The sequence below is a fragment of the Myxine glutinosa genome, chromosome 3 (genome assembly GCF_964187855.1).
Source record: "Myxine glutinosa chromosome 3, kmMyxGlut1.1, whole genome shotgun sequence".
Classification (NCBI taxonomy): domain Eukaryota; kingdom Metazoa; phylum Chordata; class Myxini; order Myxiniformes; family Myxinidae; genus Myxine; species Myxine glutinosa.
This window is the reverse complement of record NC_136263.1, coordinates 94,238,300-94,254,984: the sequence shown is the minus strand read 5'-3', so window position 1 is coordinate 94,254,984 and position 16,685 is coordinate 94,238,300. Positions and strand designations below refer to the sequence as shown.

The 16,685-nt window shown below is 41.9% G+C and overlaps 1 protein-coding gene across 1 annotated transcript in view; it reads right to left on the bottom strand.

Moving 5' to 3' along the window:
• The window catches only part of SNRNP25 (small nuclear ribonucleoprotein U11/U12 subunit 25), a 38,352-nt gene extending 21,673 nt beyond the window's left edge, over positions 1-16,679 (bottom strand). The window contains exons 1-2 of the mRNA XM_068110447.2: positions 16,663-16,679; positions 10,883-11,232 (exon numbers count right to left, since the gene is read on the bottom strand). Of these exons, the coding sequence (XP_067966548.1) occupies positions 10,883-11,194 (312 nt within the window). The 5' untranslated portion in view covers positions 11,195-11,232; positions 16,663-16,679. The remainder of the gene's footprint in view (positions 1-10,882; positions 11,233-16,662) is intronic.
• Positions 16,680-16,685: the final 6 nt, after the last annotated feature.

Sequence of the window (16,685 nt, the reverse complement as noted above, 5' to 3'; positions counted from 1 at the left end):
AATTCATCAGATCCAGAAATGGTGTAATGAACACAATTTATTTATTTCACATAATATGTGACCCCTCACTCCTCTCCACCTGACACTCTCCTCTCTCCACCTGACACTCTCCTCTCTCCACCTGACACTCTCCTCTCTCCACCTGACACTCTCCTCTCTCCACCTGACACTCTCCTCTCTCCACCTGACACTCTCCTCTCTCCACCTGACACTCCTCTCCTCTCCAATCCCTCACCTCTCCAATCCCTCACACTCCTCTCCTCTCCAATCACTCACCCTCCTCTCCAATCGCTCCTCACTCGCCTCTCCAATCGCTCCTCACTCGCCTCTCCAATCGCTCCTCACTCGCCTCTCCAATCGCTCCTCACTCGCCTCTCCAATCGCTCCTCACTCGCCTCTCCAATCGCTCCTCACTCCTCTCCAATCGCTCCTCACTCGCCTCTCCAATCGCTCCTCACTCCTCTCCAATCGCTCCTCACTCGCCTCTCCAATCGCTCCTCACTCGCCTCTCCAATCGGCTTTCCCCGTCTCATTTTTCTCCCGTCTCGTTCTTTTTCTTGCTCCAAATCGGCCCGTCTCGCCCGTCTGCCCGTCTCGCCCGTCGGCCTGTCTCGCCCGTCTCGCCCGTCGGCCCCTCGGCCTGTCTCGCCCGTCTCGCCCGTCGGCCCGTCGGAATCGGAAATCGGGCCGTCTTGCTTTCTTGCTTGCGCGTAAATAAATTGTGTTCATTACACCATTTCTGGATCTGATGACTTGCCAGTAACCATTTTGTAAAAATGAATGTGCAGCATCTAACTCAATATGTCGAAATGTCACACACATCCATGCCCGTGGGATTCCCACGGGTGACCCCGCAAGTTTGCATTGACGTTCGTCGACGGACTCGTTCGCCCGTCTCATTCGTTTTCTTGCTACATCCTGTTCAAGTCTGCGTTCTTCATCGATCGTATCATTCATTTTGGAAATAGAAGTTTCCACGCAGCGCATGAATTGTCACGATCCTCAAGAGGAAGTGTCTCGTAATCATCAAATGATAAATGGCAAGTAAATTATATTGTGGAAAATTAAAGATTTCAAATAAACCTATTTAAAGTGTATGCGCACATAACTAATAAAAAAAACGAAGAAATATCTCTCGGTAATTTCCTGAAACATATTTTACTTCCGGCTAATAATGTTGAATGAAAGAAAAACGAAGAAATATATGTCGGCATCATTGTTGACGTTTTTGTGACGACTGTCATCAAACGAAAAAGTAATATATCTTAACGGAAAAGTAAAAGCGAATTTTTAATATATATTGACACGTTGCCGTCGGTGTCATGTTGGGCGGTGTATGATACACCATGACGCGATTTAAAAAAATATATCTCTGCATTTTCCCGCGTGTGTGGAATGTTTGAGGAAAATTAAAGATTTCAAATAAACCTATTTAAAGTGTATGCGCACATAACTAACAACAAAAACGAAGAAATATCTCTCGGTAATTTCCTGAAACATATTTTACTTCCGGCTAATGTTGAATGAAATAAAAACGAAGAAATATATGTCGGTATCATTGTTGACGTTTTTGTGACGACTGTCATCAAACGAAAAAGTAATATATCTTAACGGAAAAGCAAAAGCGAATTTTGAATATATATCGACACATTGCCATCGGTGTCATGTTGGGCGGTGTATGATACACCATGACGCGATTTTAAAAAATATATCTCTGCATTTTCCCGCGTGTGTGGAATGTTTGTGGAAAATTAAAGATTTCAAATAAACCTATTTAAAGTGTATGCGCACATAACTAATAAAAAAGACGAATAAATATCTCTCGGTAATTTCCTGAAACATATTTTACTTCCGGCTAATAATGTTGAATGAAATAAAAACGAAGAAATATATGTCGGCATCATTGTTGACGTTTTTGTGACGACTGTCATCAAACGAAAAAGTAATATATCTTCACGGAAAAGCAAAAGCGAATTTTTAATATATATTGACACGTTGCCGTCGGTGTCATGTTGGGCGGTGTATGATACACTATGACGCGATTTAAAAAAATATATCTCCGCATTTTCCCGCGTGTGTGGAATGTTCTCAATTATTGCTGACACCGAGTCTGAAACCATCGATAAAAATGAAATCATATGGCGAGTTAGACTGGAGATAAAGGCGTGAGAGAGACTCAATGGCCTTGAAGTTACAGGCGTTTGAGAATTAATTTCGTTCTATAAACGGCAACTTTCATCGGATTTTCTTCCCGTTTTTTTTAAACCGAGTCTAAAACTATGTTAGCGACTGTGAAAAATGAAATGATATATCGAATTTGATTTGAAATAAAACTGGGTGAGAGAGCAAGACACCACGGGCCTACAAAACAGGCCTCAAAGCTATGCGAGTTAATAAAATGGTGGATATTTGTTTTTAATTATATGAAGCCACTCCCAGAATGGGTGGAGCTATGGGTGGAGCTACTCTGCAAACCGAGTAAGCCACACCCCGGACAGACACCCAACAGACAGAATCATCTACGGCTATTATAATATATACTAGCGGGGTCACCCGTGGGAATCCCACGGGCATGGATGTGTGTGACATTTCGACATATTGAGTTATATGCTGCACATTCATTTTTACAAAATGGTTACTGGCAAGTCATCAGATCCAGAAATGGTGTGAATTTAGTTATTTCACATAATATGTGACCCCTCACTCCTCTCCACCTGACACTCTCCTGTCTCCACCTGACACTCTCCTGTCTCCACCTGACACTCTCCTCTCTCCACCTAGCACTCCTCTCCTCTCCAAACCCTCACATCCCTCTCCTTTCCAATCCCTCACCTCTCCAATCCCTCACACTCCTCTCCTCTCCAATCCTTCACACGCCTCTCCAATCGCGCCTCACACTCCTCTCCAATCGCGCCTCACACTCCTCTCCAATCGCGCCTCACACTCCTCTCCAATCGTGCCTCACACTCCTCTCCAATCGTGCCTCACACTCCCCTCCAATCACTCCTCTCCAATCGTGCCTCACACTCCTCTCCAATCACGCCTCACACTCCTCTCCAATCGTGCCTCACACTCCTCTCCAATCGCGCCTCACACTCCTCTCCAATCGCGCCTCACTCGCCTCTCCAATCGGCTTTCCCCGTCTCGTTTCTCTCCTTTTTCTCCCGTCTCGTTCTTTTTCTTGCTCCAAATCGGCCCGTCGGAATCGGAAATCGGCCCGTCTCGCCCGTCGGCCCGTCGGAATCGGAAATCGGCCCGTCTTGCTTTTGTGCTTGTGCGTAAATAAATTGTGTTCATGACACCATTTCTGGTGTTGGGCTAGCGGCTAGGGTGCCGGCTTAGGATCCTGGGTTCGAATCTCGGTCGATCGCCGAATTAATGCCAGGGGGGTTGACTCAGCCTGTCATCCTTCCGAGGTCGGCTAATTGAGTACCAGTTCACTGGTAATTCCCTGTTTGTCGTTGAAGGCGGCAAAAAGGGTTGGCGTCAGGAAGGGCATCCGGCCGTAAAACATTGCTTCAAAAAGGGGACAAAAAAACAACAACTACCACGGTCCCCGAAAAGGCCAACCCCCGCTTTGCGGGGAAAAATGGCCTCTAAACGGTGGTTTTTACACCATTTCTGGATCTGATGACTTGCCAGTAACCATTTTGTAAAAATGAATGTGCAGCATCTAACTCAATATGTCGAAATGTCACACACATCCATGCCCGTGGGATTCCCACGGGTGACCCCGCAAGTTTGCATTGACGTTCGTCGATGGACTCGTTCGCCCGTCTCATTCGTTTTCTTGCTGCATCCTGTTCAAGTCTGCGTTCTTCATCGATCGTCTCATTCATTTTGGAAATAGAAGTTTCCACGCAGCGCATGAATTGTCACGATCCTCAAGAGGAATTTGTCTCGTAATCATCAAATGATAAATGGCAAGTAAATTATATTGTGGAAAATTAAAGATTTCAAATAAACCTATTTAAAGTGTATTCGCACATAACTAATTTTAAAAAACGAAGAAATATCTCTCGGTAATTTCCTGAAACATATTTTACTTCCGGCTAATAATGTTGAATTAAATAAAAACGAAGACATATATGTCGGCATCATTGTTGACGTTTTTGTGACGACTGTCATCAAACGAAAAAGTAATATATCTTAACGGAAAAGCAAAAGCGAATTTTTAATATATATCGACACGTTGCCGTCGGTGTCATGTTGGGCGGTGTATGATACACCATGCCGCGATTTTTAAAAATATATCTCTGCATTTTCCCGCGTGTGTGGAATGTTCTCAATTATTGCTGACACCGAGTCCAAAACCATCGATAAAAATGAAATCATATGGTGAGTTAGATTGGAGATAAAGGCGTGAGAGAGACTCAATGGCCTTGAAGTTGAAGTTACAGGCGTTTGAGAATTCATTTCGTTCTATAAACGGCAACTTTCATTGGATTTCCTTCCCGTTTTTTTTCAACCGAGTCGAAAACTATGTTAGCGACTGTGAAAAATGAAATGATATATCGAATTTTTAATATGTATCGACACGTTGCCGTCGGTGTCATGTTAGGCGGTGTATGATACACCATGACGCGATTTTAAAAAATATATCTGTATTTTCCCGCGTGTGTGGAATGTTCTCAATTATTGCTGACACCGACTCTAAAACCATCGATAAAAATGAAATCATATGGTGAGTTAGATTGGAGATAAAGGCGTGAGAGAGACTCAATGGCCTTGAAGTTACAGGCATTTGAGAATTCATTTCGTTCTATAAACGGCAACTTTCATCGGATTTTCTTCTCGTTTTTTTTCAACCGAGTCTAAAACTATGTTTGCGACTGTGAAAAATGAAATGATATATCGAATTTAAAATAGATATCGACACATTGCCGTCGGTGTCATGTTGGGCGGTGTATGATACACCATGACGCGATTTAAAAAAATATATCTCTGCATTTTCCCGCGTGTGTGGAATGTTTGTGGAAAATTAAAGATTTCAAATAAACCTATTTAAAGTGTATGCGCACATAACTAATAAAAAAAACGAAGAAATATCTCTCGGTAATTTCCTGAAACATATTTTACTTCCGGCTAATATGTTGAATGAAATAAAAACGAAGAAATATATGTCGGCATCATTGTTGACGTTTTTGTGACGACTATCATCAAACGAAATAGTAATATATCATAACGGAAAAGCAAAAGCGAATTTTTAATATATATCGACACATTGCCGGCGGTGTCATGTTGGGCGGTGTATGATACACCATGACGCGATTTTAAAAAATATATCTCTGCATTTTCCCGCGTGTGTGGATTGTTCTCAATTATTGCTGACACCGAGTCTAAAAGTAAAACCATCGATAAAAATGAAATCATATGGTGAGTTAGATTGGAGATAAAGGCGTGAGAGAGACTCAATGGCCTTGAAGTTACAAGCCTTTGAGAATTCATTTCGTTCTATAAACGGCAACTTTCATCGGATTTTCTTCCCGTTTTTTTTCAACCGAGTCTAAAACTATGTTAGCGACTGTGAAAAATGAAATGATTTATCGAATTTGATTTGAAATAAAACTGGGGGAGAGCAAGACACCACGGGCCTACAAAACAGGACTCAAAGCTATGCGAGTTAATAAAATGGTGGATATTTGTTTATAGCCACTCCCAGAATGGGTGGAGCTATGGGTGGAGCTACTCTGCAAACCGAGTAAGCCACACCCCGGACAGACACCCAACAGATAGACAGACAGACAGACAGAATCATCTACGGCTATTATAATATAGATATATATATATATATATATATATATATATATATATATATATATATATATAACTGTGAGAAATAGTAGAAACTCCACAGTACGAGCAGGGCGTCTCATTTGCATTGAATAAATAATCGGGAGATTGAATAAGACGCGGACGTAGCTTCAGGGCTTCGATCTTTAATTCGACAAGCTTTCGACCAACAAAGGTCTTCTTCTGAGTCGGCCCCAAGTTCAACGGAAGTGAACTTGGGGCCGACTCAGAAGAAGACCTTTGTTGGTCGAAAGCTTGTCGAATTAAAGATCGAAGCCCTGAAGCTACGTCCGCGTCTTATTCAATCTCCCGATTATATATATATATATATATATATATATATATATATATATATATATATATATATATATATATATATATATATATATATATATATATATATATATATATATATATATATATACATACCTGTCAGCAATGGGTGTGGCTGAAACAGTCGAATCCACTAATTAGAAGGGGTGTCCGTATACCTTTGGTCATGTGGTGTATGTCCTTTCCAATGGTGTTGGGAAGCACCCAACCAAGATACACAAGCTTGTTTATTTTCACATTGCAAAGATATCCTTTGCCAAAGAGTTGATTACCGTTAGTTGGTTATGACGCACAGCATCGTTTTTCCTATTGTAAAAATACATTAAAAATAAATAAACACAAGCCTGCCATGTTCACAGGGGAGGTACTCCCACAAGGTTCAAAGTCCATTCACTAGAAGCAATCCATTGGGGTTGGGGGAGTGCGTGGGGGGTAGGAAAAATGTATCGGAAAATAGGGATTACATGGTGCAAGGGATGGCCCTGGAGCATGTCACACAGGAGAAGGATAATGGGATGTAAGCAGACAGCACAGTGCCAGGCAGATAGAGGTGAAGCTAACAGGGTTTCAGGTTGTTTTGTAGCGGGATGCATTAATAATTAAAAGTGGTGGTGTCAACACTTTACAGCCATTTTCTGAGGCTCAAACAAGGAATAGTGTATAGTTTTGGTCACCACATCTGAGGAAGGACATAGCAGCCATAGAGACGGAACAGTGTAGGGCTAATAGATTGATTCCGGGCCTAGGTGGACTCGGCATTGAGGAACGCAAGACGGGACTTTACATTAGAAAGGAGGCGATTTTTAGAGGATCTCAGAGAGATGTTTAAAATAATTAGGCGTATTGACAAAATAAATGCAGAAGAGTTTTTCAGCAGAATGGAAAGTGACAGAACTATTGGACATAGCCTCAGAGTAAAGAAGAGGTGGGTTGGGATAGTAATAAGCAAGGCCTTTCACTCATATAGTTAACGAATGGAATAGTCTCCCTGGGAATGCAATGGCAGCAGAAACTGAAAAGGTTTAAACTGAAATAAGCCACTTCTTTGACAAATCCAGACATTTCCATGAAGTACAGGTTCTGTGCTTTCAGAAAATTCAAAGTGGAATCTCATGAACTATCTTACAACAACAACAATAAATAATCAAAACAATAATAATACAAGTTCTCTTGCAAGGAACTTCAACACCGAAGCAGGCCATTAGGTGCATCAAAGCCTGCGCTATGATCGTTTGACAACCTATGGTTGTTTGTCCATGCTCTATCCTTTTTAAATACTGAGCATCAAGCAAGGAAGCACCATTTTTAAAGTCTTTGGTATGACTCAGCTGGGGTTCAGACCAACAACCTCACACTCAGAGCAGACATCTAACTATTACCGAGTCTGGCTTGCCATGAAATCTGACTCAGAGTAGCTCATACAAACTTCCAGCATAATCTTCACCCACATAAATATTCATATCAAAAGCAGTTTCACAACTATAAATGATGAAAAGAAAGTGAAATAAAGAAAAAAATATTGCTCGTGAGATTGAGGATTTGCAGAGATTGATCACTAAGTTAATGACCAATCAGTATTGGGGCATTAAACAAAGATGAATAATAATCGGTTAAGTTTAAATGATTATAACGGAGACTTAATGAAAAATTTAACTTGTAGAAGGAAAATATAAACAGAAAAAGGAAAAACATTTCTTGCCATTTTTTTCTTGAACGATCAAGTGAGAGGTGAAAAATAAAAATTCGAGATGAATGGATTGGGTAAAACAAACCGCAACAAGCAGAGACACATTCAAAGTACACCGCCCCCATGCCAAATAAATCGATAACATATCCCCCAGCGCGCGGCATTGCTGGGGCACCTTCAGAGCCTGGCGATGCCGCCGTGCAGCACGTAAACATGGTATTGGGAGGGAGAGGTGTACAATAATTGATTGATTAATTGCAAACCGGTAATTAAAATAAATTAAATAATCAGAAAATAATTAGTTTCTTAATCAATAGGCTAATAGCATTCCTAAACCACCAGTGTTTCATTTGAAGCTGTAACTTTTTGAAAATTAATTATATAATTAATTGAAAAAGGGAAATAACAAAATCAAAGTTTTTTTTTTTTTTTTTGAATACAGAATCGAGGCTCGTGTAAGAGCGAACACATTGAACATGAAAACATGCACAGACACATAAAACATGCAATGAAGGTAGCAGGAGACAAGAGGGGGAGAGAGGGAAGCACACAAGCACAACAACAGAAGAGAACAGGGACGTCGGTAGATCTGTGGAAGGGGGAGGGCTGGGGGAGGAGGGAGGAGTACATGGCATAAAGCAAATGAACACTTCTAGGAATTTCAGGAAAGAAGTTGAGGATTTAAAGAGGTGGATTTGGGGTGTTTAAACGGGGGTAGAAAAGATCAAGGTTTTGGATGGGGATGGTGATTAATTAATCAATAAATTGATTAATCAGTAAACAACAAAAATATCCTTAATAGCCAAATCACTTGGTCACTGTCGTGTCCAAATATTAGCTTCCGAGCTCAAATGGTGCCCGCGATATTGCCCAGATGAGAAAGAAAATAAATAAGTGATTAATAATTAAAATAAATAAATAGTAATCATAAAATAATTCATTTATTAATCAATTGGCTAATAACATATATAAACCACCACCATGTCATCCAAATCTGTAATGTTTTGAAACTTAATTAATTAGGCAGTCAATTGAATAATTAAATAACTAGTAGATTAATCGATTTATCAATAAATCAAAAATACCCTTTGCAGCCAAATCCCTTGGTCACTGTCATGTCCAAATATCAGCTTCCTAGCTCAAAAGGTGCCAGAGATATTGCCCAGATTAAAAATAAATAAAAATAAGTACTTAATAAATCGATAATAATTAAGTAATTAATCAATTCATTAATCAATCAATTAATCGATTAATCAAAGATTAAAAAATATATATCGTTTTTTGCCAAAGCACATGCTCACACACTATTGTGCACAAATTTCAGCATCTCAGCCCAAAGGATGGCCGAGATGTCGCCCAGACAAACAAACAATCAAATGAAAAATCGGTCAGAGACCGAGGACTTGCCGGAATGGACTTTTCAAAATTATTATTTGACAACGACTCCCCGCCATCACGGTCGTCTCTCCAACGCACAATCCCACGAGATATGCGGAAAGGACGACCCAAAACCAATTATCGTCTTTTTGATTCGTATATAAACATCATTAAAAGTAAATAATGACCTCTGCCAAAGTTCAAACGACGTGGGTTTAATCTCTACATGAGAGAATTCCACATAGCTATTTGGGCGGTGTACAAGCTAACAGATCGCTGTCTCCATCGATCTTGCCAAGGCCGTCATACCTATCGGCTCAAAATCCTTTTAACTGTTGACTTGGTCGTTTTTACAATGAAGGAAACACGTATCGGGAGTACATACGACATAGCGATTGTGAATGCAACGCTCTGGGGCGTGTTTTGCTTCACATCGCAGTGACGGCGAGCACCAACATGGCGGCTGTAAGATTAAAATCCAATGATTTTCACGTTTTGGGTGACCTTGAGCTTGACCTTGGGCCTAGAGAGTTAAAAATTGGGCACAGTCCATTCCAGGGCAAAGCAAATATGTGTGTAAAATATGGTGATGCGATGTGCAACGATGTAGACGTAGTACTGCACACAAACAAGACAGACAGATAAACAGACAGACAGACAGATCAACCAACATACTTGCCGGAATCTATTCCGGCAAGTAACAAGAAGACGTCATGCAGAGCACGATACTTGCAAAATCCACCCCCACTTCCCCACCCAAAAAGGTTGTGATGAAATGATCTTTCAGATGAAAATTGATGATTTTCAAGTTTCACCTTGAGTTGACCTTTGACCTTTTGACCTCAAAAATAGTTTGTTTCCCAATTCAGTGAGGCACTTTGCAAATGCTGTTAAATTTTCAAGTCAATCTGATGAACATTGATGATTTTTCAGATGAAAATTGATTTAGGAAGTTTGACCTAGAGTTGACCTTTGACCTTTTGACTTCAAAAATAGTTGGTTTCCCTATTTAGTGACTCAATGTACAAATGCTCTGCAATTTTCAAGTCAATCGGATGAAAAATTGTGATTTTAGAAATTTGACCTCCAGATAACCTTTGGCCTTTGACCTCAAAATCAATAGGCTTCTCAATTGTGATGAACTCTGCAACTTGGTGAAGTTTCATGACGATCGTTTTAGAATTGTGAGCTGTAGGCGAGTGACAAACAGACAGACAGACAGACAGACAGAATAACAAATACTTCTGACCAATATACTTCAAAAATCTTCGATTTTGCAAGTGACAAACAAGAAAACAAACAAACAACCGGAGTGAAAACCGAGTACTCCCTTTCAGCGTGCGTCATTGCCGGGCCCCCTTCGGTGCCCAGCAATGACGTTATGCAGCGCCTGGAGATGGCATAGGAATGGAGCGGTGTACAACAACCGGAGTGAAAACTGAGTACTCCCTTTCAGCGTGCGTCATTGCCGGGCCCCCTTCGGTGCCCAGCAATGACGTTATGCAGCGCCTGGAGATGGCATAGGAATGGAGCGGTGTACAACAACCGGAGTGAAAACTGAGTACTCCCTTTCAGCGCTCGTCATCGCCGGGCCCCCTTCGATGCCCAGAAAGGAGTGGTATACAATATTGAAAGGATTAGAATAAAATCACGAAATATGCATTTCTAAACCACAGTGATGTTGCGTTATACCTCTACAGGTAAATCACAGAGTAGTGGATGCTGCACCAGTCTGGCAACTCCCTCTCGAAAAATATCCATGAATTCTGCATGAGAAAGATCTTCAACTTCAACTTTTTCTTCACTTTCATAACCTTCAACTTCTGATTTTTCATCATCATCATCATCATCATCCTCCTCCTCCTCCTCCTCCTCCTGATCGCCCTCCTGGTCATCATCACCAAAGCTTCTCTCTGTTTTCTTCTGCTCTGCATCTCTGTCACTCACCGGTTCAGATTTCAAATCATCAATCAGTTCTTGATCACCTGCTGATGGAGCCATCATTTTGCTGGAGATCAAAACGAATAGATCCCTTTTCTTATCTGGAAACAAGGAAGCAGAATTACCACTTATAATCTCAACAAGGTCCACAGTTATTCCAACTCATTTACTAGTCAATCATAATAGTCAGGGAGGCTCCTTGCACTCAACTATGCATGTCGAGGGGGCAAATTCTAACTATGTTGACTATGTAATTTAGGTAGCTGGTAGCCTAGAAAATGTTGTACACCCTAGAAAATTAATAATTTACAAACCAGATCATGTAATTTTCAGAACCCGTTCTTCCTCAGCAATTAAGCTGCTACGTTTTGATTTTAGTAGCTTATATAATTTGCATTGTTTATTTTACTTATCAGAAATAAGGAAAAAGTTCAGCTGGTAAATAAACCATTGTAAAAATGATGACATCATAGGTCGAGTGGCTTGGCAGCCATATTGGATAGAAAAACGAACCTTATCCGATTAACACAAAACTTCACAAACGTGATCCCCTACCCAATAAGAGGTGAAGTGTAAATTTATGACGTCAAAGGTCACATAGTTTAGCAGCGATATTAGTTTGAAAATCGATATTTTAAAAACCTTCTCTGAAACTGCTTAACTGATCGATGTGAAACGTATTCACGGTATATGCAGCAAAGGTATTGGATCATAACTGCAAAGTTTCACATCAATAGCTTTAACAGTTTCTGAGATATAATTTTTTTATATCTTCTTTGAAACCAATGTGCCGGCCACAACATGTGACTGATGATGTCATTATCAAAATATATGCAGCAAGGGCAGTTGATCCTATTTGTAAAGTATTGCTTTGATAGGTTAAGCAGTTCCAGAGAAAATTGTTATGAATATGATTGATTAGGCATGGGGAATATTGGTTGAAATTTCAATATCATCAGTCACATGGATTCGCAGCCACATTGGATAAAAAATAAATACCTTATCTGATCAATGCAAAACTTTAAAGATGTGATTGGCTACCTAATCTGAATTAAATTGAATAAAGATGACGTCATGAGTTAGGTGTCCAATCAAAGTGAGGGTGTATCAAAGCGAGGCGGGTTGGTACCCGGCATAACTGCTCGCAGTTATAAAGCATGCTTCTGAAGAGGTTTCTGGCAGATTGGGTGGAGTCAAACAAAGTGCCTTTCTACAGCATTTTGAAGAACAAGCGAAAACATTCTCTACATACAGTGCATTCAGAAAGTATTGAGACCCCTTCACTTTTTCACATTTTGTTATGTTGCAGCCTTATGCTGAAATCGTTTAAATTCATTTTTTCCCTCATCAATCCACACTCAATACCCCATAATGATAAAGAGAAAACAGGATTTTAGAAAGTTTGGCAAATTTATTAAAAATAAAAAACTGAAATATCACATTTACATAAGTATTCATACCCTTTGCGATGACAATTGAAATTTAGCTGAGGTACCTCCCATTTATCTTGATCATCTTTGAGATGTTTCTACACCTTGATTGGAGTCCACCTGTGGTAAATTCAATTGATTGGACATGATTTGGAAAGGCACACACCTGTCTATATAAGGTCTCACAGCTGACGATGCATATCAGAGCAAAAACCAAGCCATGAGGTCGAAGGAACTGCCTGCAGAGCTCAGAGACAGGATTGTGTCGAGGCACAGATCTGGGGAAGCCTACAAAAAAAATTCTGCTGCATTGAAGGTTCACAAGAGCACAATGGCCTCCATAATTCTTAAATGGAAGAAGTTTGGAACAACCAGGACTCTTCCTAGAGCTGGCCGACCGGCCAAACTGAGCAATCGCGGCAGAAGGGCCTTGGTAAGAGAGGTGACCAAGAACCCGATGGTCACTCTGGCTGAGCTCCAGAGATCCTGTGTGGAGATGGGAGAAACTTCCAGAAGGACAACCATCACTGCAACACTCCACCGATCTGGGCTTTATGGCAGAGTGGCCAGACGGAAGCCTCTCCTCAGTGAAAGACACAGGTAAGCCCGCTTGGAGTTTGCAAATAAACACACTAAAGGACTCTCAGACTGTGAGAAACAAGATTCTGTGGTCTGATGAAACCAAGATTGAACTGTTTGGCTTCCGGGGACAGGGAAAGAGACGGACAGGGAAAGAGACGGGCAGGGAAAGGGACGGGCAGGGAAAGAGACGGGCAGGGAAAGGGACGGGCAGGGAAAGGGACGGGCATGGAAAGGGACGGACATGGAAAGGGACGGACATGGAAAGGGACGGACATGGAAAGGGACGGGCAGGGAAAGGGACGGGCATGGAAAGGGACGGACATGGAAAGGGACGGACATGGAAAGGGACGGACATGGAAAGGGACGGACATGGAAAGGGACGGACATGGAAAGGGACGGACATGGAAAGGGACGGACATGGAAAGGGACGGACATGGAAAGGGACGGACATGGAAAGAGACGGACATGGAAAGAGACGGACATGGAAAGAGACGGACATGGAAAGAGACGGACATGGAAAGAGACGGACATGGAAAGAGACGGACATGGAAAGAGACGGACATGGAAAGAGACGGACATGGAAAGAGACGGACATGGAAAGAGACGGACATGGAAAGAGACGGACATGGAAAGAGACGGACATGGAAAGAGACGGACATGGAAAGAGACGGACATGGAAAGAGACGGACATGGAAAGAGACGGACATGGAAAGAGACGGACATGGAAAGAGACGGACATGGAAAGAGACGGACATGGAAAGAGACGGACATGGAAAGAGACGGACATGGAAAGAGACGGACATGGAAAGAGACGGACATGGAAAGAGACGGACATGGAAAGAGACGGACATGGAAAGAGACGGACATGGAAAGAGACGGACATGGAAAGAGACGGACATGGAAAGAGACGGACATGGAAAGAGACGGACATGGAAAGAGACGGACATGGAAAGAGACGGACATGGAAAGAGACGGACATGGAAAGAGACGGACATGGAAAGAGACGGACATGGAAAGAGACGGACATGGAAAGAGACGGACATGGAAAGAGACGGACATGGAAAGAGACGGACATGGAAAGAGACGGACATGGAAAGAGACGGACATGGAAAGAGACGGACATGGAAAGAGACGGACATGGAAAGAGACGGACATGGAAAGAGACGGACATGGAAAGAGACGGACATGGAAAGAGACGGACATGGAAAGAGACGGACATGGAAAGAGACGGACATGGAAAGAGACGGACATGGAAAGAGACGGACATGGAAAGAGACGGACATGGAAAGAGACGGACATGGAAAGAGACGGACATGGAAAGAGACGGACATGGAAAGAGACGGACATGGAAAGAGACGGACATGGAAAGAGACGGACATGGAAAGAGACGGACATGGAAAGAGACGGACATGGAAAGAGACGGACATGGAAAGAGACGGACATGGAAAGAGACGGACATGGAAAGAGACGGACATGGAAAGAGACGGACATGGAAAGAGACGGACATGGAAAGAGACGGACATGGAAAGAGACGGACATGGAAAGAGACGGACATGGAAAGAGACCGACATGGAAAGAGACAGACATGGAAAGAGACGGACATGGAAAGAGACCGACATGGAAAGAGACAGACATGGAAAGAGACAGACATGGAAAGAGACAGATATGGAAAGAGACAGATATGGAAAGAGACAGACATGGAAAGAGACAGACATGGAAAGAGACAGACATGGAAAGAGACAGACATGGAAAGAGACAGACATGGAAAGAGACAGACATGGAAAGAGACAGACATGGAAAGAGACAGACATGGAAAGAGACAGACATGGAAAGAGACAGACATGGAAAGAGACAGACATGGAAAGAGACAGACATGGAAAGAGACAGACATGGAAAGAGACAGACATGGAAAGAGACAGACATGGAAAGAGACAGACATGGAAAGAGACAGACATGGAAAGAGACAGACATGGAAAGAGACAGACATGGAAAGAGACAGACATGGAAAGAGACAGACATGGAAAGAGACAGACATGGAAAGAGACAGACATGGAAAGAGACAGACATGGAAAGAGACAGACATGGAAAGAGACAGACATGGAAAGAGACAGACATGGAAAGAGACAGACATGGAAAGAGACAGACATGGAAAGAGACAGACATGGAAAGAGACAGACATGGAAAGAGACAGACATGGAAAGAGACAGACATGGAAAGAGACAGACATGGAAAGAGACAGACATGGAAAGAGACAGATATGGAAAGAGACAGATATGGAAAGAGACAGACATGGAAAGAGACAGACATGGAAAGAGACAGACATGGAAAGAGACAGACATGGAAAGAGACAGACATGGAAAGAGACAGACATGGAAAGAGACAGACATGGAAAGAGACAGACATGGAAAGAGACAGACATGGAAAGAGACAGACATGGAAAGAGACAGATATGGAAAGAGACAGATATGGAAAGAGACAGATATGGAAAGAGACAGACAGAGAAAGAGACAGATATGGAAAGAGACAGACAGAGACTGTACATGGTTTTACCTCTGTCGGTTTGGCTGTCTGTCTGTTTGTGAACAAGATATCTCAAAAAGTTGGGGACGGATTTGGATGAAATTTGGACAGGTTGGGTTTGTGACAAGGAAGAATTGACTTCATTTTAGTGAAGATTTGAATCTGGATCAGACAATTTTAAGTGTTTCTTCACCATTGAGTGAATGAATGAATGAATGAATGATCGTTTTGAGGCCATTTTCCCCGCTAAAGCGGGGGTTGGCCTTGCGGGTCCCATGACAATCATGGTTCCCTGTTTGAGGCAATGTTTTTATTCTTCAACATTGAGTGACAGGGCTAAAACCCAAATATAGTATGTTATCTCAAAAAGTTCTGGACAGATTCGGACAAAACCTGGTGGACAGGTTGGGTGTGATAAGGAATAATTGATTACATGTTGGTGAAAATCCGAATATAGATCCGGATACGAGAATTTTTAAGTTAAGTGAGTGTTCTCCATTGAGTGATAGCACCAAAAATGATATATAGCATGATATTTCAAAAAGTTGTGGACGACTTTCGACAAAACTTGGTGGAGGAGTTGGTTAAGCAACAAGAACAAGCCGATCAGATTTTGGTTCATGTCCATATCCAGATCTGGCCTATCAGTGGAATACAAAACGTAAACTCTTGTGCCTAGCGGAGGTATGCACTCTTCTAGTTCATATACAATATACATATCCATAAACATAAACACACACACACGTACACGTACACACACACACACACACGTACACACACACACGTACGTACACACGTACACACACACACACACACACACACACACACACACACACACACACACACACACACACACACACACACACACACACACACACACACACACACACACACACACACCTTAACTCAGGGAATGGCAAATTATATTGAAAGTACCGGTACTGGAAACCTAATCAGGGTTGCGATATCGAAAGGAAGACACTCGTAATGTACATGTACCTCGTATATTAACCCGGAAGTGC